The sequence below is a fragment of the Pangasianodon hypophthalmus genome, chromosome 1, assembly GCF_027358585.1.
Source record: "Pangasianodon hypophthalmus isolate fPanHyp1 chromosome 1, fPanHyp1.pri, whole genome shotgun sequence".
Lineage (NCBI taxonomy): Eukaryota > Metazoa > Chordata > Actinopteri > Siluriformes > Pangasiidae > Pangasianodon > Pangasianodon hypophthalmus.
Genome location: NC_069710.1, coordinates 3,273,457 through 3,297,336, shown reverse-complemented (window position 1 = coordinate 3,297,336; position 23,880 = coordinate 3,273,457). Strand labels below are relative to the sequence as shown.

At 39.5% G+C, this 23,880-nt stretch overlaps 1 protein-coding gene across 7 annotated transcripts in view; it reads right to left on the bottom strand.

Moving 5' to 3' along the window:
- The window catches only part of macf1b (microtubule actin crosslinking factor 1b), a 33,550-nt gene that overhangs the window by 3,732 nt on the left and 5,938 nt on the right, over positions 1-23,880 (bottom strand). For 2 of the 7 annotated variants that reach the window (XM_053227867.1, XM_053227770.1), the window contains exons 2-33: positions 13,405-14,046; positions 12,981-13,037; positions 12,691-12,861; positions 11,888-12,054; positions 11,641-11,800; positions 11,460-11,544; positions 11,139-11,371; positions 10,826-10,945; positions 10,589-10,696; positions 10,229-10,447; positions 9,758-9,961; positions 9,181-9,412; positions 8,298-8,524; positions 7,919-8,041; positions 7,715-7,816; positions 7,210-7,311; positions 6,927-7,091; positions 6,637-6,792; positions 5,815-6,012; positions 5,387-5,515; positions 5,028-5,198; positions 4,757-4,912; positions 4,389-4,595; positions 3,154-3,273; positions 2,765-2,934; positions 2,488-2,647; positions 2,181-2,375; positions 1,244-1,369; positions 1,013-1,156; positions 720-908; positions 515-629; positions 264-430 (exon numbers count right to left, since the gene is read on the bottom strand). In XM_053227867.1, the coding sequence (XP_053083842.1) occupies positions 264-430; positions 515-629; positions 720-908; positions 1,013-1,156; positions 1,244-1,369; positions 2,181-2,375; positions 2,488-2,647; positions 2,765-2,934; positions 3,154-3,273; positions 4,389-4,595; positions 4,757-4,912; positions 5,028-5,198; positions 5,387-5,515; positions 5,815-6,012; positions 6,637-6,792; positions 6,927-7,091; positions 7,210-7,311; positions 7,715-7,816; positions 7,919-8,041; positions 8,298-8,524; positions 9,181-9,412; positions 9,758-9,961; positions 10,229-10,447; positions 10,589-10,696; positions 10,826-10,945; positions 11,139-11,371; positions 11,460-11,544; positions 11,641-11,800; positions 11,888-12,054; positions 12,691-12,861; positions 12,981-13,037; positions 13,405-13,968 (5,442 nt within the window). In that variant the 5' untranslated portion in view covers positions 13,969-14,046. Of the gene's footprint in view, positions 1-263; positions 431-514; positions 630-719; positions 909-1,012; positions 1,157-1,243; positions 1,370-2,180; positions 2,376-2,487; positions 2,648-2,764; positions 2,935-3,153; positions 3,274-4,388; positions 4,596-4,756; positions 4,913-5,027; positions 5,199-5,386; positions 5,516-5,814; positions 6,013-6,636; positions 6,793-6,926; positions 7,092-7,209; positions 7,312-7,714; positions 7,817-7,918; positions 8,042-8,297; positions 8,525-9,180; positions 9,413-9,757; positions 9,962-10,228; positions 10,448-10,588; positions 10,697-10,825; positions 10,946-11,138; positions 11,372-11,459; positions 11,545-11,640; positions 11,801-11,887; positions 12,055-12,690; positions 12,862-12,980; positions 13,038-13,404; positions 14,047-16,423; positions 19,419-23,880 lie in introns of those variants that run through there. The other 5 variants (XM_034302667.2, XM_053227922.1, XM_053227839.1 and 2 more) reach the window with 4 other exon arrangements.

Here is a 23,880-nt window from a genome sequence, read left to right as displayed (position 1 = left end):
TTCACACCATAAACCCTTAAACCTCCTGCTTATTTCATTATTCATCTTAAAACATATTCAGCAACTGCTACATAATTATTTAATTATTTAATAACTAATAATTTAATAACTACAATGAAACAAAAAAAAAGGTATGTAGTTATGAGAGTAAGGAATGCAAGTATGGACTCTGTGGGACAAATAAGTGAATAGTTTATATCCCCAGTTTGGACAGTACTTGATGCAATTATTCTGAAACGTAGGAACACGTTGACAGTAATGACCTCTTTGAGTCTCTGCTGGTGCTCTTCAAGTCTGTTCTGCCTGCTGTGGGCCTCGACCCAGAGTTTCTGCCACTGGCTAACCAGTTGACACAACTGGGGTGTGTGAGGTTCCAGCCTCTCCAGGGGCAATGAAACTGAGGTCTGGGACTTTGCTGGGCCTCTCCTTTCTGCACACACAGCACGCAAAACCAAAGGAAAGTGCATTCACTTTTTTCAATAGTAAAACAGTCCATTTTCTGGTTAACACTTACTGGTCGGCGTCTTGTGGCTCGGAGACACCTGCTGCTTAGGAGTCAGCTTGTGTTTGCAGGATTTTGTGGCGTTTTCTACGTCGATCACTTTACTCTTTAACTCATCCATAAAAACCTACAAAGAGATACAATGAGTTGCATTCACCAGCTTTTTGTTACAGCAACCATCTGTTTGTAGTGAAGGTGAGTTAGCTAGCATTTGTACCGTGTGCTGGGTGATGAGCTCTGCTGTCTGCTCTATGTCATCAGGCAAGGGTTCCTGGTCTCTGAGGTTCAGTGATTCTTCAGCAGAGGAGATCCAGTTCAAGAGGCGCTGCACCTCCTTTCTCTCAGCCTCCAGAGCAGAAAGCGCAGCTTGGATTCGCTCAGTTTGCTGCTGTGCCCATGTCTGGACCTGAGTCATACATGTATACACACATAAATAGCCAGAATAGATGATAAGTATAATTTAAAGTCTACTAGCAATCTGCTTGCGTGGATATTACTGTAGTCACTCACCTCGTCATAGCGGGTTCTGGTGACACTGATCCAAGATTTGATAGTAATAACAGAGTCAGGATGGCAGGAGGACAGTATTCCTTCACCCAAGGTTTGTATGCATTCCAGCTCCACCTGATGATCACTTAAAGAACTCATTGACTCCTGTTCAAACAAAGTATGAAATTAATGTTTTATCATGATATGCATTGCTTTTTACTACAAAACTGCTCCATCTCAGGACCCTCATACCTTATGCTGTGCGAGAAATGTTAGGAGAGCCTCTTCTTCTTCAGGTAGTACTCCATATTTCAAAACCCTCTCAATGTCAGCAAGTTGATCAAGGAATGAGTGAACCATTCTGTCAAACTCCTCTGCCTGTGAGAGATTTGAACAGATTTGAACAGTACGTTATTAGAGGTTATTGGCTATATTTTCTAATATTAAGTTCTAAGTACTTTTTAAATTCCAAATATAACTTTTCATAATCTAATATACTATTATTTTAATACCACAGTGCTATTGAATTCTCAATTCTGGTAGGTCGCAAGGTGTTAAATTAATTTTCTATAATCGCATGGATCTGACAATAGTGATAGCTATAATTCAAATTATACATTTATATTTTGAGCTCGTTCTAGTACATTATCTCTTCTACAGTAATAAGTAATTCCCAGGGACTTGTATGTTGGGTGTTCCATATAAACTAAGCCTAATAATAAAAAGTGTTTTTTTGTTATTTAAAAATGTATGGTGAAGATTTCTGTAAGGAGATGTTTATTTAACATTCATTGAAGGAGTTTCCGAAGTCAGAGTTAAAGCTTTCTGCCGTGGGAAAATCTAATGAAGGAGAATCTTGTGCTTTACACTTTCTCTGTAACATGACAAGCACTATTATTTCTGTCTTATCTTCAAGAGAAAGTGAGGGAATGACGGTTTATAGCTGCTACAACATAAGAAATAATAGGAACTAACTCATTTTGCTAATGTTCCACAACATTTAACATTATGGATAAAAAGTATATGTTGTTCTAAAAAAAAAATAGGAAAATAAGCAAAATTGAGGTGGTACCAGCCCTCCACTTCTGGTTGGACAAAATCAGAACAGGGACCTTTGACATATACAATACTATATAATGCTTTAACTACTGCACGTCATAGTTCCAGTCAGAGATGTGAGTGGCAGTACCTGTCGTAGTGCTGCCTCCAGTCTGGTCTGTCTGGACACCGAGAGTTTACACACAGCCTCCCAGCGGACCTCTAGCTCCTCCATCTGCCCCTGCAGCCAGTGGGCATCAGCAGTGCTTCCACGAGTCAGATCTCTCACAGAACGCTTCAGGGTGCGAATACAGCCAGCACGCTTCCCCAGCTCTTTCTGGAACACCTAAGATATAGATTCAAGCCAAAGTCATTCTACATTGCACCAAGGTGGTCAAGATTCCTCTGTGCAAGAAAGAATTTATTATTACAGAATTAAAAATGTACTGAGAACGTACCTTGTGCTTGTCAATTAAATTATTAACCAAGTCCTTCTCGCCACCAACAGGCACATCTTCAGCAACCTGTGGCTCTGCCCTGTACAGCCAGTCATTTAGTGCCTGGAGAGCATCGCTGAACCTTCCGGAAAACAGCAGTGCCTCCTCCAGTTTATGTTGCCTAAGGAAATTAAGACATAATTTATAGCAAATTATTACAACTATGTCTTCAATTAGATTAAGGAACATGTATTTACTATGCTTGTATGGAGCGACTTTGATTGGTAATGAGACTTACCTCTCCATAGACTTTCCACTGATGGTATCCCATGAGTCTCTGAGCTCAGACACCATGTTCTCAAGGTGCTGGCTGTCTAAAGGATTCTGAGTCTTTTCTAGGAGGGAGCGACCACTCTTCAGGCAGGCCTCATACATTGGCCTCTTGGAGCGAAAGAGTTTATGGAATTCCTATGAACACATATAAAATAAAACTATAAAATATTTTATAAATTTATAAAATATTGAATATATTTCCACATGAACTCTTTGGTAGTGTTGTTGAAATGCAATACCACTTGCACATTTCCCTTGATAGGCTACTGTATTCCAGTAGTTAATAAACACAGTTTTGTTAAGCATTGGTGTTATATTTTAATCTATGCAATATTGTTATTGAGATAATGTTACCTTCTGCTCAGTGAGCTGCTGTTTTATCTCCTCATGCGACACAGCGATCTCCTTGTGTGTATCCAGAGTCTGTTCCACTTCAGTCATCCAGTCCATCATCAGCTGCCAGGACTCACTGAACTGCATAGAGGACATAGAAAACATTGAAGGTGTTATAAAACAAATTCATAATCAGACCTGTGTAATAAATAAAAGGTAGCACTGCGCAATAACGGCTAGGATGGGAATCTTTTGCTTGATACTGATCATTTATCACAATTAATCAGACATTTTAGAAACAAATAATAAACTCATTTTCACCATTGCATTTATGCCTATTACTTCAGATGTATCTAATCTATCAACATTAGTCCAGTCACATTAACAGATAATCCTTTGTATGCTAAATATAAAATAAATTAATAAATAAATGAATGCCATCACTCTATGCAACGAAATAGGTAATTTAAAAGTTCATGATTTAGTTCATGATTTAATGCATCAGAGTCAAAATATACCTAAATTTAAATTTATGTAAGTTCAATATTTCAGGAATAAAACATGATGGGAAAATAATCAACAATGGGGTGGTGTGATGTGGCTGGCACAGTGTGAAGTTTCTGTTACCATGCCAAAGTTGATTATTTTCATTGTGTTTTATTCCTCTTATACAACAGTAATTTGCCAGCAATTACATTTTTTTTACTACTTTTGATCTGTTTATAGTTACATTTAATACTATGAATGTCTGTGAAGCAACCTCAGTTCCTGTTATCACTTATGCTATAGCAGCTATAGACAATCATCCCTTCATCAACCTCTCTTTTCTCTCTCTTGAATAAGACAAAAACCTGCAGCTTATAATGTTACAGAGAAACCAGACTCAAGTACTCTTCCATGACAAAAAACTTACTGACTGTTACAATGTGTTGACACCCGAGACTCCTTCCATGTTAAAGTCTCCTCATAGAAACCTTCACCATATCAATGAATAATCATTTTTCTTTGATAAATAACAGAATTGTTTATTAATCTGCACTTTTAACCTATGATTTGTTTGCAGCTTGCACTATTGTAGGAGCTGCTGTTAAAGAATATTAATCAACACCTTCTGACCAATCAGAAATGAGAATTCAACAATGCTGTGGTATAAATGATATATTATAATCACAATGAAATCATGATCAGAGGTTCTACTTGCTTTTTGTTTTACTGTATGCTTCATTTATTCTAGTCCATGTGAGGAGCTAACTCACCTGTTTAACTTGTTTCTTAACATCCTCCAGAGTCTTTCCCCTCTCTGTGGTGTGCTGGTGGAGCTTCCTGTAGCGGTCTTGCACCGTTATCAGTAGATTCTGAACCACATCACAGTCCTCTTTCCTGCTAAGCTCCAATAGCTGTGAGGCTGCATTCTCCACACAAGTCTTCTTCTCCCCATATGACTGGACCTCACTCACCAGCATCTGTTATGATAAAAATATATAAAATATAACAAAAAATGAACATATCTACAAAGATCAAAAACAGCATATTACAAGCACAAAATAAAATCAACACATGCACACATTTTAATTGTAACATTTGCATTGGGCCACAACATTAAAAAAAAAACACCTCAACAAACCTTGTGTTCCTGAAGCTGGGTGCTGATGGTGTCGAGGATGAAGCTGGGAGTAGGCATGGCACTAATGACCTCTTCACACTTTGCCATTTTGGTCAGCAGATCTTGGACATTGCTGTTAAACTCCTTTGCTAGACCAAGTCCTTCTGTTAACTTAGCCTGGGGACAAAGCAAAAAAGTAAAGACAAACAAATTACAATCTCACAAAAGAAGGTTAGAAACACTTTTTAAGTGTTCAGATGAATGATATGCTGATCTGATCTTGTTCGATCACCTTGCGGTCTTGCATTTTTGTATAAACAGTGTTCCACTTCTGCTCCAGGATGCTTAAGCTGTGCTCAGTGCTGGAGCCATGGGCCACGTTGCTTCCCTCCAGCATCCTGTGGACAGCGTTACGGATATTTGTGTAGGCATGCAGTTTAGAATCCATCTCATTGCATAGCTCCTGCAACAAGAGACACAGACAAGAGCAACTTTACAACAGGTAAATTCTTAAGGATATTTTTAGTCATGAACAATAACAAATGTAACTACATTTACATGAACATTCACAACATACACAGTCAACAGAGTTGAATGTAGTAGCATGCACAGTCTGTAAATCTGAGTGACTATTGTGGCCTGTAGCATTACCAGATGAGCACTGAGTCTCTCACTGGCAGAGTCTGGCATTCCCCATACAGTTTTAGTGGAGGACAGCTTCAAGTCTGTGTACTCCATCCACTGCAGAAGATCCTGGATTTCCATTGTTACATCTTGAACCTGTGGGTGAAAAGCAGCGCTTCATTTAATATACGGTTATTTAATGAGTTCAACATAATGTCAGTGTATGTGTTTTATGTAAGTTGCATTCATGTCAACTCAGTGTGGTCAGAAAATAAAAACGAAATAAAATTTTTGTACATTTACAAATTAAATTTCTGTACATTCTACATTCCTGTAATATTAGATTAGATTAGAATGTGGTGAAGTGCAGTCATACCCTAAACTGTCAATAACCAACTGAATCAACCCCAGCCTATGTGAACTATGTGTGACAATTTTTTGGGGGCTCTACCCACTTGACTGAGGTAATTCTCCAGCTCCAGTTGCCTGCGCTCTGTCTCAGAACGCACAAACTCCCAGCACTCGTTCAGTTGCTCCAGGCGATGCTGCAGACCCTGAGGGCTCTCTCCTCCTGTGCCCTCCAGCAGGACCCTGCCTGCCTGGTTCAGAGACTCCACAGTGTGGACATGTGACATCACATCATTGCGCAGCACCTGCACACACAAAAAGTCAGGATGTTTTTACCTAGTCTCCTGTCTAGTGCAATATAAAGTCATATGCACTGAAAACCAAATAGGTGTTTTGTCAAGGCAAATTTTGTGGTGGTCTCATTACATCAATATTGCAGGGGTTCTCAAACTTTTAGTATCCAGGGATCACTTAAAATAAGGGATCACTTAAAATCACTGTAAAATAAATTCCAATGACCCACTCAGCACAGATTTATTTCATAAACATACAAATTTGTACATTTTTTAAATGTGTACAATAATATTTTATCTATTTGTTAGAGCTTTCCTTTCCTGAAATGTCAACTCACAGAACAGTACATCCATTAGATCCAAGCTGACATTATTTAAAGACTTACTTGTTTTTGAGTTATTTGAGTTACTGGAGTATTAAACCTATTCAATTCTGGCCAGTCAAACAGGTTAGTAACTATACGAACCTAATAATAAATAAAATAACTGATGAATGTGGGCTGTGACTTCCACTGCTGTAACAACATTAAAAGAAATTCTCCTCCCTGCCTATGCTTCACGGAGCCCTGAGGGTCCCAGACCCCACTTTGAGAACCACTGCAATAAAGAATACAGTATACAGTGCATATACAGTACCTTGTGCTTGGCCAGCTCTATCTCACAGGCCTGTAGGTCAATGCTGATGGGCCGAGATGCCTGCAGCAGTTCGGCAGTGTGGGAGATCCAGGCATGCAACTCATCAAAATTGTTCTGGAACTGGCCCAATCCTAGCAGTGCACACTCCAGCTGGTGCTGCTCAATCAAGCATATGATATATGAGGGCCACCATAAACTAACACTTATCAGAATATCAGAAATCTTATTGGACATGCTTAGAAGTTTTCGTCAGTGTAAAAGGCTGATAGGTAAATATGTGTATGTCGTACTTGTCGGCTGACGGTCTCTGACTCCAGGCTGTCCCAGCGCTGACGAAAATCACTCAGTGGTGAGGCAGACCCGGGCCGCACAGAGCCAGGAGAGAGACGACCCACAAAACGATGGTTCAAACTCTCAATCTCAATCTTTTTCTGGTATAATTCCCGCTTGAACTCCTGAAGGGAGTGATAAAACAACCAGGGTCTTGCTAAGAGGTAAAAAGAAAAAACACTCAAGAATTTTCAGAAGTTTTAGAAGTACTTGTTATGTCGTCTCCGGGGCAATACGGCTCACCTTCAGACCACACAGCTGCTCTTTGACAGATCCAAGATCAGATCCTACTAAGAACTCTTCAGTGGATTTCAGCTCTGCTGACTTGAGCCACTCGAATAGCCCCTACAAAAAGAATGCAAAATGTGTTAGGATGCTGCAGCACCCTGAGATTATTTTAATCAACAATCTGTATATAAATGGGCCTTGTGTAGGTCATTAACAAAAAAACCCAATCCATGTGTATTAAAGTGAAATTTGATAAATTTGATAAATTATTAATTTCACAACTGTTTTTCCATTTTAAATAAAATTTTTACCTTGACAGAATACAGAGAAATACCAAAAAACTTATGATTGCAACAGGGAAGCAAGATATTAATGCAAATATAAATCCCCAGAAGGTACAGTACACATTAATATACATGAGATAGACATAATTAGACAAACTAGCCTGAACAATGTGTAGTGACATTTTAATACCAAAATTGTTCAGAATATTGATTTTGTATTTTTATTGAGCACATACCTGCAGGGTGTCCTGATAATTCAGCGCCAACTGTAGAGATTCTTCTAACTTATGGTGGCACTCAGTCCAGATCTTATTTAGATTGTTCCATGTGCAGTAGAGCTAAAAAAAGTTGAATGAGCACAAAAAACAGGAGTTAGCATTAGCCATATAGAATGAGTATTTTAGGAATTGGTGTCTAAATTTCATATGTAAAATACAGACCTCGTCTAAGCTTTTTGTGACTTCTGGCTTGTCCGTGTCTCCACATGCAGACATTAGCTCCATTCCCAAAACCCCAAGTGTGTCCAGTTCTCCTTGTAGTCCATCGATGTCCTCTCTCAGCGTCTGTGAATGAAGCGCAGAAGATGGATGGAAGGCGTACAGTAAGTGCACACAAGGTGCACATGGTCTTAGAAGCCATTGTGACTCATATTTAGAGATTTTATTTTAGTGACATGCTCAGAAATATTATTTTTTAGCAACAAGCAAATGATGATCCTCTCTTCAAGGCTGGTCAAAGGACTTCGCAGCCATATTTTCAAATCTTGTTTAGTAAACTCTTGATGGTTTGCATTTTCATGTATGAACTGCAGTGTACTACCTGCATTGTGACCAGGCTCTGCTGGATGGTTTCGGAGTCTGTTCTGCTTGAGTTGAGGTCTAGCAGAGTTTGTTGGGCATCATTCAGCCCAACTGTCATGCTGTTTACATCATTCCAGAACCTTGTAGCCAAATCAAGCAGGTGGAGGAGCCACTTCTCCCTCTCCTGACACTGCCTCTGAGTCTCCTCCCACTGGCTGGTCAGGCTGCTCACTCGCTCCTGGATGGCTACAGAGAGAACAGGGTTTAGGTCAAAGAAGGGTACGTTTCAAAGTGCAGATACTTATTTTGCTAGTTATGATTCTAAGATATAACCAGGAAATGTACCAAGTACACTATACAGCCAAAGGTATGCGGACACCTGACCATCACAACCATGTGGTTCTTCCCCAATCTGTTGCCACAAAGTTGGAAGCACGCAACTCTCTAGAATGTCTTTGTATGCTGTTCCCTTCACTGGAACTAAGGGGCCCAAACTTTTTCCAGCATGTCAATGCCCGTGCACAAAGAGAGCTACATGAAGACATGGTGTGTCAAGGTTGGGTCAGATCCTTGACCTCAACCCCACTGAATTGAAACACGACTAAATGCCAGGCCTTCTGATCCTACATCAGTGCCTGACCTCAGGGCATATCCTACCAGTCGTGCTCCAAAATCTAGTGGAAAGTTTTCCCATAGGCGTAGGGGTTGCAATAACAGCAAAAGAAATCTAATATGGAATGGGATGTTCAACAAGCACATATGGGTGTGATTGATCAGATGTCCACAAACTTTTGGCCATATAGTGTATGCCCAAAACATATTAAATAATAATACATAAAAACCTTATAGTAAATTAAAATATATATTTACAATCTAAAAAAAGATCAACAAAAACTGGTTACCTGTGTCTATGGAGCTGTCTCCTGCTGCTTGTGTGTTTGCCAGCAGCTCCTCAGCTTGAGTCCTCACACTGTTCAGGCTCAGCTCCAGCTTGGAGAGCTCAGCCAGAGTGTTCTTGTTGTCCTTCAGCTGCTCCTGAATGCGTGGAGTGAGGCCCTGCAGAATCACTGTGGTCTGCATGTGGTTGTAGAGACGCTCCAGGCTTTCCCCTATCAAAATCATCCTCTCATTCAGCTGCAGGAATGAGAGGCAGACATTGAGTGGTGACATTCTCAGCACAGCAGTGACAATAACATGGCAGTGGATATGGTGCTGGTACACATTTCAGTCACAGTGGTGTTGTCACACATGCCACTTTCCTAAACACCCAGGCACAGTGTCTGTTAATCTTCCTCTAGTATTCTGGCAGTAATCAGTTTTGGACAATAATACTGCTGTCGTGGATGTCTGGATGCTGTCTGATAAACTGGCTCCTCAGTGTATATTCTAGTCAGCGAATAATGAAAAAATCGTACGCATTTTTATACTTTCAGTGTTCATGTGTATAAGAATTTATAAGTGCTCTTTTGCGTATATTACCTGTGTATACCGTGGCAGAGACTCCTCAAGGACTCCAGCAGCCTCTCGGACTCTGTCTCTGATAGTCTGGTAGTGCTCCTCAGCCTCTGCCGCTTTCTGACAGTATTGCTGTGCCTGGTCAGGACTCAGGTCTGACAGACGCTTGGCCAACATTCCTAATCGGAATATTAAAGGCTTGTGCTCAGCTATAGACTCCCTTAGGCTCTGTGTAAAAAGAGAGAAATAATCAGCAGTGGATTATGAGAATTTGTGTGTCATAATATGTTAAATAATAAATAATAATAATTAAATCCCTTTCACTAAATACAAGTGCTGTGATTGCAAACCATCTTGTAAGAGCAAGTGTGTTCAAATCATCTTTTAAAAGATGACCTAATAGGGTACTCTTGGTAAATTACAAAAAGTCCTAAACAATGGCCTGACTGTTGGAACAGGAAGAGGGAGCACTGGAGGGGCTGGATTTTGTAGTACCTGTAAGAGCACCTGTTGTTCTCTGAATGCCTCGTAACTGATGGTGCTCAAAGCAAGCTGGTCAGTAAGGGTTTTGGTTTCCTGTAACCATGGCACCACCTCGGCATAGCCCTCTGAGAACTGGGACAAGAGAGACTGAGCATGCTCCAGCTGCAGCACCACATGGGAATTGGTGCCAGTGGTTATCTGACAATGCTCCTCCAGAGTATCCAGACTTGTCTGTTAAAAGAACACAATAAAATGATTGGAGGAATTTAAATATTTAGATTCTCTTTACAGAATTGACACCAAAGGTTTAATGCTAGAACATAGCAGAGTAAATAGCTGAGTCACTTGTTTTTAATGGTTCATGATTGGTACCTGGAGGTTTCCCATATCCTCACTCTCACTATATGCCTTTAAGAGCTCAGAAACCTTCACCATTTTCTCTATGTTTAATCTGTGCTGAAGAATCTCCACTGTGAGTATCTGTTGAAAAAAAAAAAAAATCCTCAACATTTCAAGATACAATATTTGTGACAATAAAGGGGTGTTAACACAACATTTTTAGTTAAAAAAAAAGAAACTCATATGTATAGAATCTCGTAAGAAACTCACTTTCTGCTCATAGAGATGGGTAGCAATGACATCAGGGTCCAGGTTGATGACTTTGAGGTTCTCCAGTCCTTGGGTTGTAGCTCGAAACCAGGCCAATTCTTTTTCAACTGCTTGTTCCAACTGCAAAAGATATACAGCCATAAATATGTCACAGGAAAAGAAACACAACTAGAAATTCATCAGTATAAAAGAAATTAAAACGAAATACAACTAAACGTGACTTCACAGTCAGCTATTTACTGTAGAATAAAATCAAACACTTATTTTTCAAATAATAACTGCATGAGTGAAGTGGGTTTTATTTTGCATTTACCCTTTGTCTCTCAGCAGCACACAGCACTGCATCACCAGTCTGAGTTGTTCCCAGAATTTCCCTCTCGATGCGGCCCAGCCACAGGTGGAGGTCTTCCTGACTGGAGGTGCATCGACTAGAAGCCTCCAGTGCCTGCTCCAGCCTCTGCAGCACATCAGCACTGCCTAAACTGAGCACTGAGTACCGGATCCGCAAACTATCTGCCTTCTCTTGTACCAGCTGAGACTCTTCCTCTGTGAAAAAGCGGGTTAAAATGACCAATATTCATATTTTTAAATGACTTTTATCATGATGGTTAATGAAGGCTAAGAGAGATGATACCTGAGACTATCTCCATGAAATCATGACAGCACTTTTGAAGCTTTCCTAAGTCAGCACTCTTTGCTTGTATTTCCTCCATAACAGCCTATAGAAGATGAAACAAAAAAAAATTTCACTATGAAAATAGAAGTATACTGTCTATAAAATATATACAGATTGCCAAAAGCTTCTGTCTAATCACCTTGGCTTGATCGGTGGCTTCCTGTAAATGGAGCATTGCTCTCTCTGCAGAACGGAGCTCAGCTAAGTCCTGCTCCATGGATATTAGCCACTGATGAAGACTGTCTATTCTCTCCTGAAAGAGCTGAGCCTGGGGCAAAATTAGCTCCAATCTCTGTCTCCTGTTAACATAATACATACCGTTATCCTTAAAGGATTACAATAACGTATTGAGAAGACACAAAGAGCTTTGAGGACATCATGCTGACCTGCTATTAGCGCCTAAAAGAAGAGCTTCCCACTTCAGTTTGAGTTGGGGAAGTTGGAGTTTGGCTTTATCCCTGTCTTCCTCCTGAAGCCCCTCTGCTAAATGTGGGCCCTCCTGCATCATAGTTTCCATGCTAGACCGTCTGTCCTCTAGAAGACGCTGCAGAAGCTGTTGGATAAGAAAAAGTCCACAATATTTACACAACACAATTAGAACGTTTACTCTAAGAGTTCTGAGACTTTCTGAGACCCAGGGTGTTGAAATGTCAATTTCTGACGGGCTTCTGATGTAGCTAGTTTATTTAGGTGTGTGTGTAACATCAAGCACAAATTCTGCCTCTTTGTTTTGGATTTTGTTCATTTAAAATGTAATTTGCTGGTCTTTAAAAGTAAGCAGTTTATACTTGAGAGAATATGTAGCTTGGAAAGGATGCAGACTGGAAACCAAGAACTTTCACTCAGTAAAATGTGCCTTGTTATGTCTTTGTGCCCATGAAGTCAAAGGTTTGTCTCATGTAACAAGGCCTCATTGTGGTTATCCAGGCATGTTTCACCTTACTCACTACATTAACAAAAGACAGCCATTTCAGGCTGAAAAGTGAATAACTTCCCTTCAGGAACTGTACACAAAAGCATTCAGGATCTCACTGTGAGCATGAACTTCTCAGGAGAAGTACAGTTTCACAATAAAAAGTGCTTTAAAAAAATTTCAAGGTTGAATTCGCTTTTAAATACACAGTTCTACAAGTACGAAGGTTCATAAAAACAACCGAGTACTTTATTATGGAGAGGGTTGTAGGCATACCTTCTGTTCTTGAAGCTGAGCTTTCACTACTTTAAATTCAGATGAGGGAGGTTTTTGATTTGCCACGAGCTCTTCAATCTCACAAACCCACGTTAATAATGTCTGCAGATTTTGCTTAAACATTTCGGGATCCCCAAATCCATCTGTCAGAGCCAAAGTACTCCTGGTACTCTGGAATAAAGAAAAGATCATATACCAATATGTCAAGAATTCACAGAAGTTAGCATTAGATATCATTCAGCTGCCAGCCTTTCAGTGGTAAAATAATGTGGTAAAAGTATTAACAGCACCTTCCATCTATCCAGACTTAATTCCTTCTCCAAATTGGACTTTCCATCACTTTGCATCTGTGAGCAAAAAATATCTGTTCCTTATTTGTTATCTGAATAATAAATATGAGATTAAGAAAGTCTAAGCTAAGAAAAACTTTTTAGTTTTAGTCAACATGAAGTGCATCATCTCTCAATTTGTGATCTTATATAACTTTCTCAACCCTGTTATAATAGTAACATCAGCCATAAATATTTCCCTATTTTTTTTTTTAAAGAAAGAAAAGAAACTGGCAGAGAATATCTAAAGATCTGAGCAAGGTGGCACTGCATTGTCAGAATTTATCACAAAACAATGTTATCCTCAAACCTAGTTCTTTTCTTCAAATGAAAAATTTTAATACTTAGAAATCTAAACAAACAAACAAAAAAAAATCAGAACAACCTCTGCTAATTCTTCAGCCGCTCCTGTGAGGACCCTAACCGTCCTGGTAATAATAGGATCTCCGCCTTTCTGTCCTGGTGGATATTCTGTCACCTCCACAATTTCTGTCACGATAGTCTCTGTCACTTCGGTGACTTCAGTCACTTCTCGAGTGCTCAGAGTTTTCCATGACCATGGGCTTCCAGATTCTCGTCTCTGCAGGGTGCCTCTTGTCTCCGCTGTTCCACATTGTCCCAGAGGTGATCTCCTGTACTCAGGAACATTGGTCCTCCTGGGCAAAGACCCATTATACAGTGTTTTGGCTGGGGAAGGTGTGTTTCTCCAGGCATTATCCAAAGTGCTGGTGGTTGTGACAGTAGGAGCAGGTGAGCTCCTGTTTTTTTCTGGTGTGGGAACTTGTGGAGAGATTTGGTCCACATCCTCTATTTTCCTCTCCTCCTTAGGTGGCTCTGGGACAGGCCATTCCCTCTGTCGCTGGTAGCATTCTTTGAGGAAGGCCTCATTTGTCCTCACTTGCTTGGACTTCTGACCCAGGCAGCTAGGTCTACTTATGAGGTTACCCATGATCCTTCAGCCTACAGGCGAGTAAGTTGTGAGGCAAGAAGGCCCCTGGGCCATGCATGCAGGAGTCGTTTCAGCTACCTAAAATAAAAGGGTGCTCAGCATGAGTGCACTTGCATATTTTAACCTTCATCCCAAACACTTCTGCCTCTCCAACACAAATTCTCTGTGGACAGATCTAATACAGACTGCACACCACAAAACTCAATTAAACTCTTTATAATTCCACAAAGGGAAACCATCTACAAACAAACAGTAGAACATAGCACAAGTCTCTGTACTAACCCACTACATATCCAAAATAAATACACAAGCAATTCTGATTGTAACTGCACTAAAACATGAACACCGTATTGAAAGTTTGGGGCATAGAAATGCAAGTGGCAGTCTTCACATTGAGGCAGGCTCTTCCAGGATTCCCACTGTTTGCTATGGCAGCCAGAATTAGTGTCCCCTGCCAGGGCTGGCCCCAGGAAGGCACTGGGAAACCATTTATCTCCTGATCAAATATGACAGGCATAAAAATGCTGCTACATTTCCTTGTCTCAAAAGGTGGGGGTTCTGTTTTTTTTTTTTTATTCTTTTGGCAGAGAGGATTGGGATATTGGGAGAAGAGCCAGAAACGACATGCGGAAGAGGAGTACATATTGTAAAATAAACACAATAGTGTCTGAAAGGCCTGAGATGAATTACTCTGAGAAAAAAAATTAAAAACTTTCCTGTAATGTTCGTGAACAAGGACCTGTGATAGTTACAACAGATCTCATCATCATCATCATCTCATGCTGCTGAGAGACAGAGAAAAGCTCAGTGAGAGCTGGTTGCTACTGGTCATCTAGGTCAGACCAGGTCATTCTGGATCAGTGTACATCAATGTAGTGCTGCCTGAGAAACACTGAGGGAGCTGGACCGTTGACTAGACACCACCCTATATACACTATAAACAGTCACTATTTCATCATCATATCATATCATATCTGTATCATTGGCTTGCTGGTTGTGTAAATATCATGTAGCTTTTCTTTGAAAATAGTTTAGAATAACTGGTAGCTGTTTTGGCAGAACTGGTCCATCATCTCCTAGACTGGCATATTTATGCTCAATGATAAGCAATTATATTGGAGACAATTGAAGGTCTAAGATACAAGAAACAGATACTCCATGATCATTAAATATTTGATGTGCACCTCTAGCACTTCAACAGACACCTTACCTGATATATTTTACTTTCCTTTGAAAGTGAATATTTATAGTTATCACATGATCAATACCATTCAGTACATCTTAGACCCATTATGGGAGCATTTTTTTCTACACTAAAACATAACACGGGCTCCAGTGATTCAGAAACTGTGCCAAACAAGCTGTAAATTGAGAACTATCGAATTTCTTCCTAGTGTAATTTGAATAAAAACTCTAACACCTAAATATATTGTGCATCAAACAGACTTCCTACAAAACTGATCTTTTGAAGCAAGCATTCTCACTCACTCAGTGCACAGAATAAGGTATACAACCTGTTTAAGTATACAACACACTGAAATGTGTCACAGCACAGCCATTATCAGGGATGACCCAAACCAACTTCCATTAAGCTAGAATGGTCTGTTGTTTAAGACCTCCCATGTAGGCATTGATTTTTGCAGCATATCACAGGCAGAATCTCAATGAATCAAATTACCCTAATGATGTTGAATTATTCTCATGGATAATCTATGGCATTTCCAATAAGACAGAAAGCTTGAAAATTTGGCATAGTATTTTGTCAGCAATGTAACTAATAAATGATAATGTATACATTAAAGCTCATACTGGCAACCAAATGAAATCTAAAGGACACATTTTTTCACGTTTAAGTTTCCATGGCCACCAAAGCTATCCCAGTGTTGGGAAATGAATAAGTATAGGTAATACAAGAGTCTACCATAACAATACTGAACCTTCGTTTGACCCCAATAGGGCAAATAAATGGTGGCAGCTGGTGTTTGAGATTACAGGGCAGTGACTGCACTTGTAGAGCATATGTGTTTATTTGCATTTGATAATAGTGATAAATCAAAATTCTATATTCCAGTCTGGATGGCTTTATGTAGTAATCAAGATAGTGGGTTCTCTAATTAAAAAGGATAGATGTAGGGTCCCCCATGGGACACATAAAAGCCCTTAACGGTATTGTTCAGGATGTGATCTCATACTAAGACTGACAGTCAACAGATAATGCCAATGAATGAACCAGCATTAATTTTTGTTTTATGTTTCTATTGTCCACTATGTTTCTGATATAAAGTGTGTTTCTTTCAAAATCATTAGTTATTATTTTTTCACAATGATTTGGTGGATATATAATACATAGAAGTTCAAATTTGATTATATAAATTATACTGTAACCCCTGACCTATAAAAATTTTGTTCTAAATCAAATCTAAATCACATTTTGTCAAAAATGAAGTATACTCACAAAAACAGCACTGGGGCAAGCACAAAGTCTTGCTTTACAAAGAGAAAACTAATGAGAACTAAATTCCTCCAAGCTGCTCCTGCTCATAATGAATTCATATCAAAATCCCTTTCAGTCAAACAAGAGCAGTCCACATAGCATCACAGATACTGGTGCACCTTTCCCTGCTGAGGCAGTGTAGTGGGGAAGTTTGAAAGAGCCCACCCCAGTCTTAGAGATTTGGCGGTTTCTGACCGTTAAGGACACTGATTCATACTTACCCCTGGCCACAGAGGACAAACAGCTAACAAAACAATTCCATTGGTTCTTCTGCATTCAAACCAGAGAACAAAAATCTTCAGCATCCTTTGAAAGATCTGCTTTTTCACTGGCAGACTCATACATAGGCATACACATATTGTGCACTTGTGTACACTCCCTCACTCTTTTAAACACACTTTTAAACACAAACACACACACACTAGGTCATGCTTTTCCGTTGCCCACAGTCACAGGCGAACAATGTCCTTCCCTGGCTTCAGCCTCCCCCTCCCATCGACACTCTCTGTCCTCTTTGTTGCACCCTCTTCGATAGAGAAATTCCTTCCTCGTTGAGGCAACTGATGGGATGTGCCCCCACTGGAACCCAGTATTTCTGCTGTAGTCCACTTGTCTCCAGGTCAGAAATAAAGCATGGTTCCCATTCACAGACCTGGGTAGAGCTTGGTCCATAAGCCAGCAGTGTGTTGTGTGAACTCTCGGGCTCTTGTTTCTCTTGTGCCAGACAGTTGGACAGCGGAGCACTCTCTCATCTCCGTGGCTCCTTCTTTCCCTCCATTGGCTAGCCCCTCCCCCAGATCCTCTTTTGCCTCCCAAACTCCATGCTGCTTGTGGAGAAAAAAGGAGGAAAAAAGTGTTCTATAAAGACCCCAGGCTGCCCCCTAACATTCACATGTTAAGTGACAGCTGCCTCCCGTGCCTATCTCGCCCGCTTTCTCATTCTCTCTCCCTCCCTCATACAGCAAGTGCAAGCCTGAACAGGACAGGCTACAATAGGAGGGACCCCCACTCTTCAAGCACCACACACAACCCCCATCTCTATTCAAATCCTGCAGACTACCTCCACCAAAACTACAAAGAGGGCTAATTACTGCAAAACATCTCTGATTACTTTTCAACTCACTTCCTGTCTCCAAACTGCCAAACAACAATTGCAATGTTAAACAGAAATTAGAGGTTTTTTAACGGCTTAAGTACATCTTGTCTAGTGTTAAATTTCCACTCAGCATTCTCACAGAAACTTAGCAAAAAAGGTTTTTATACATGCAGGTACCTAATAATTTAGTAAATAAAGCGCTTTTTAAGAAAAGCAGATGTAAATAGATCTTTGGGGTCATTTGGGAGGAGGGACTATTATCAGTACTCTAGCAAGGTGTCAGATCTCACATAAGCCCTTAGCCCTGTGGGTATGGTGAGAGATGGAGAGAGGAGAAAGAGGTGGAGAGAGAAACAGGGAAACACACAGAGCTGGGAGTGCACAGGTGTATAAGCAGGTGTGATATAACCCTGGAGAGAAGGAGCACAGGTGCTGCACACACACAAACGCTTTTTGTTCTCATACACACTCTCATCTCATTGCACCTGCACTCCACCAATTATCTACAGCACATCTTTCACACAACCCAGGCAGATGGGGCTCATAGTTAATTGCCATTTTAATCTAATGAAAAGCAGCTTAGTTAAGCCAAACACAAAGATCCAAAAGAACCAGAAATCTGGTGACAATTAACCTTACATGCTTTTTTGCAGACCTTGTAAATCTCAGCTTTCAGAAGCTGTCATTATTTTACTTGAGTTATAACATAGAGGAGTTCCTTCAATAGGTGCGAACTCACTGTTCTCTATCGTCTTTATTCTTTATTCTAATAGCACAAACATTTGGGTGTGACCCTTTGAAAACAAAAGATGACACACCTCTGGGGGACAATAAGTCTTTATCATAGAATGGCAAGACTATGGGAGAGTGATGACATGAGAGAGCTTTTGAGAGACAATGGGAAAGACCTCCTCAACCTTGAGCTTGAAGCTCTGATACAACCTTTGGAACAACAATATGGTGGGGTTACACAGTGTGGACCACCAACTTCAACCAATGAGACTACCCCTGTTGGAGATGACCTGGGGTGAAACAAGAGTTCCAGCGGAGCAGCTGAGGGTAAAAATGGGCAGTGGAAGAGGAGAGAGAGAGAGAGAGATGAAAGCTAGACAGAATACGTATGTCCTCTTCACATGAATCTGTCATTGTAATTCCAGTGGGAGCTGTGTATGAGAAGACTCTCTCCAACCACTACACTAAGCACTTAAATTATTAACTTTGACCCATCCCCCAACTCAGACACTGGAGGATATAAAACAGACAAAAGGAAGCGCCAATGAAAAAATAAGGGTAACAATGCCTGTTGTTAAAGCTGTCCTGGGAAAGAAAATTCAATGGCAAAATCCAGCGAGGTCAAATTATTTACCCTTACTGAGCTTTGATTCAGAAACAGTGCATGTTTGCAGTATTTCTATTGGCTTTCTGTAATGCCTTCCAGAGGAATTTAGATAGTGAATTCAAAATTGAATATCCAAGCTCTTAGAGTAAGAAGAATGAAAATAAAGCCAAAGTGTGGAATGCTACATTTTACTTTGGTATAGGCAATTTTAGGCATATTTTGAGAGGGCTGGCTAAAGCATGGTGTTAACTACAGTTGCATTCCTTTTGCTTTAAATGAGCTCACCTAAGAGATGTAAATGTGTTTTTGGTAAAACTTCAGTCCCGAGGGTCTCATACTAGACATTACTTTATAGCTAATATAGAATGTCATGCATATGTATTTTTACCCTGTTGAACCTTTCCACATTTTGTGGCTTGAAGGCACAATTAGAGTTTTTTTTTAAATTAATCATCAATTAACCTGCACATTTCCAGAAACAGTAGTTATTGGGGAGAAGCAGGTAACACCTACAATATAAGGTTTTAATACAAAGCATTAAAGTAAGCTATTAATGTTGCCAAATAACTGTGATAGTTACTACATACACTCACACACACACAAACACACACACAAAACCTTAATATGTTTTTTTAAGAACAGGAGCAAAGAAGCATTAAGGCTAGTACATGAGGCTATAATAACGGACATATTCTGACACATGAAAACTGAAAACTTGCTACAGATAACTGAAAGGGAAAAAAATCCTAAAATAGGCATTTTTAAATAGTTTTAAAATTTGCAACTAAAGACAAAAAGTGTCAATTGTATGTGATTGTGTTTAATTCTTTATGAATACAAATTGTATAAATCTCGTGCACTGAAGCTGACCTTCTGTACGTTAACCTCTTAGTCACTGTTTACACTATAAATTAAATGTGCTGGATAAATGAAAAGAACAAATACTGGTTTGTCTAAATACTTCTAAATTGCATTGTATGTCTTTGATTCCCTTTTACGTATTTGTTTCTGTCATCTTTTTTTGTCCATTTTCACCTTTAATCCTATTGACTCTATAGACAAGTGATTTTTTCATGAATGTACTCTATAGTGCTGTAGTGTATTGCCTTGAATACAGAAAGGCAATGTGTGAGCTTGCAGTTTAGTGTCTGTGACTATCAGTGGTTTGGCATGGTCTCACTCTGATCTCGCCAAAAATTGCAGTCTGTGAGACACCTGATCCTTGATCCTTACACAGTCATCTCCTCAATGAGCTAATTATATTGTTCCCTCTGACAAAGTCTGCCTCTGTCCACTGTCCAAGGCCACAGCTTTTACCACTCTCAATCAATCTGCTCTTCCTACCATGTAATACATAAATAAAAGAAAGGGACAAAATAAAGAAAAGCTTGTTCTCATCTTAATTATATACATGCTACTAGGTTAGTTATAGACAAAGATAAAACAAGTATATTACAGACCACAGAATATGGCAGTTTATTATATTAAACATCCTGTCATATTCTTTGGCCTGTAATATTAAATAGTTATATTAAATGACAGTTTGATTGAATTAATTGCATTTGGTTGAAGCAGTATCATGTAGATTCCCATCTTCTGTATCTTTTATTCACTTGTGAAATGAATAGCCTCAGTATGTTCACGAGGCAGATTGTAGGGGCGAATCTGTGAGATGCCAAATGGGTTGCAGATGAGCCCAAATTTGATCAAAACCCCCATGTGTCCGAAGACCTGAAAGCACCAAAGTGGATTAATCCTACTGACTTGTTCCCCTCCCCCAACATTTCACTCTCTCCTCTGCCTTTAAATTCAATAAGACTTCAATGGACCCTCCAGTACACCATAATTAGCACTTGAGCAGACATTGCTCTTTCCATGCGTCTCACGTGAGGCCTGAGCTAAGTGATAAATGAATATATACAAAAGGATCTCTTTTGAGTCGGGGGTCAAAACTAAAGCACTATTTGACAAACACAGTAATTTATCACCTTGGAGTTCACTTCCCAGAAGAGAGTGTGTGTATGGATGGGGTCTTCCCTGCTGGGATGTCTGGGATACTAGAAGCTGAGTCACTGAGGGGGAAATAAAGAATGAACAACTTCAAATGCCTTCAGTTTCATCTATTCACCAGCTATGCATACTTTATTCTCAGGGAGAACATTTCTGCCATGCTAAATTTAATCTTGAGCTCCTGAGCAGATGTTCAGAATAAGTTGCTGAAAATAGTGCAGTTTTTCCTCCATTGTGGTTGACTGAAATATTCAACATTTTAAAATAAGGTAAACAAATTTAATGTAAGTAACATTGCAGAATGTTCAGTAATTATATGCTTCTGTTGTCTGAGGACCTGCAGTGCAGAACAATTTGATCAGAACTCTGTGATAAGAATGAGGTATTACACAAGGGAGCCCTGCTGTCAGATGCTAATTATGTCTGTGGTTTGTACAAGGGCAGGGCCTAGTCATTACAATAGCTTCATGTGCTACACAACTACAGCTAATCAGCGCCTTATGCTACCATTTGACATCTTTCATTTCCACAATTTTTTGGGTTGTTGTCCTTTCCCATGAATGTCACTATGCAAACCATGGTGGTTCAATGCTTGTTCAAGAGAGTCTTCTTGGTTCTTTATGGAGAATCAAGAAGAAGCTGTTGCTTTCACCCCCTTTCCTAGACCCTTCTGACTCTGTTTGCATGTTATGCATGCAGTGCTAATTTCAGATGCAGACTTTGCTTTACAGAGCTCAATGAAAAGAGAAACCATTAAGACACACTATTTATCCAACTATTCAATATCAGCGGGAAGTCAAAAGGGAAGAGAAAAGAGGCCCATGCACTGGGGATCAAGAAAAAGAAAGCATTATGGAATGTATGAGTAACTCTCTGCCATGTACTTTGGTACAGTGCTGAAGGCAATTTTTATTAATCTTATTTAATAAAAATTATTAAATGTGTTATTGCATAGACTTGAGATGAATAGCTTTTGAGAAATCTGTTTGAATAGTTTGAGAAATCTGAGATATTGATAAAAAATATTGTCCACAATTATATGCTACCCATTCCCAAGTTGTGTCAGACAGCAGAGAAGCAGATATGGGTTATTACCATGGCAAAAGCAGTAGAGCAGGACAGAGAAGAATATGTATATGGATGAAGTGCATGACTGGTAAATACACAATATGGCCAAAGGTTTGTGGACATCTGACCATTACACCTATACATGCTGTTTGAACATGCCGTTCCAGATTTAGTCCCCCATATTCTGTTATAATAACCTCTAAATAGACCATATAATTGACCACATAATAGGGGCATTGTGAAGTTGGAACATGTTTGGGCCTGTTATTCCCAGTGAAGGGAAATTATATAATGCTACAGCATACAAAGACATTCTATACGACTTTGTGGCAACAGTTTGGGGAACACCCACATATGGGTGTCATGGTCAGGTGTCCACAAACTTTTGGTCATATAGTGAAGCATTCTCACTCACTCTCAGGAGAAAAAGCTCAGAACATGCTCATACTCCAAAATATAACTTTTCTCCTGAACAAAACAATACAGTGCACATCCATGTGCATGCATTAAAGACATTATGTATAATGTTCCTGGGACTCACATTCAGACAAGCCACATTAAATGATAAGGTACATGTTATTTTAGTCTTTTTTGGTATCCTCAATGATTTGGTTAAATGCTGCACTAGCATCGTGCATGAAAATGCTAAATATTTACAGTTCGACTTGCAAATGTGACAGACAGGGATGTTTTGGCGCTGACGTGCCATCCAGTGAAGTAATGTTTAAATCTTCTGGATGTACATAAGATACGCAGAGAGTGTGTGAATAATGCAGCTCATGCGGCCGCTGCTTCTGCACATGCCAAGTATAAACCAGGCTCCTCTGCTTTACATCAGGCCGTATCACACCACTCCGACATATAATTATTATTATTATTATTATTATTATTATTATTATTATTATTATTATTATTATTATTATTATTATTATGCTGTGTAAGTCAAACCCACTGAAATTAGACTATAGCTAAACATTAATCATTAACAGATGACTGGCTGTTACATCAGGGTTTACGTAGACAGATCAGAAGGTTCCCACTGTAAGATCCCGTTTTTCTCTTCCTCCTCATCCTCCCATCTGATGAATCTAATGTGCTTTCTGTGTGCTCTCTCATGTGTGAAGAGGCCTCCAATGCCGTACAACACCCCACTCTCCCCATATACTCCCTGCACAATAGACCGTGCCTGGATGTGTCCTTTCCTCAGAGAAACTGCACCCTACTCTCTCTTTCTCTGGTGCCAAGCCTCTGAGATTGTAATGTCATTTACTGGCATTGAAGAACACCCGCATGCATGTACGCGCACACACACACACACACACACACACACACACATCCCAGATCACACTCTGTTAAATTAAAAAAAAAAAAAACTGTGCCATGGGGACAATGTACCATTAAACAGAAACAAGACCCTAATCACCTCATTTGTTTTTTTTTCCTTTCTCTTTCTGACACAAAAACTCTGAGGGCAGCGATTAAGAAAATCACAAGGTGGTGTTATGAAAGAGATGTGCTATTGTTGATATTGCTCACCAATAAATGTATTATTTTTATTTTATTATTTTACAATCCCTAACTCTCAGAGAAAAGGCTATTAAAATGTATCTTTCCTTATTGCTGTGGTAGAGGTTCATACTGAGTACCTATGGTATGTATATTTTACCTTAATTGTAAATATAGTGTACTTTTAAAAAATATTTAAGATATGATTTGACCTTAAGGACCACTGTTGTAATTAATTTTATAATTATTTTAAAGTTTTAAAGGTATCTATCTACTATCTACACCTTAGGTACAAAAAGTACCACTCAAGCTGCTATTATACAGTATGTTGCTTAGTTGCTCGGTCCTAAGAATCTTCTGGATGCCAGAGAGATTCTCAGTTTACCTCATTCCCTTTTC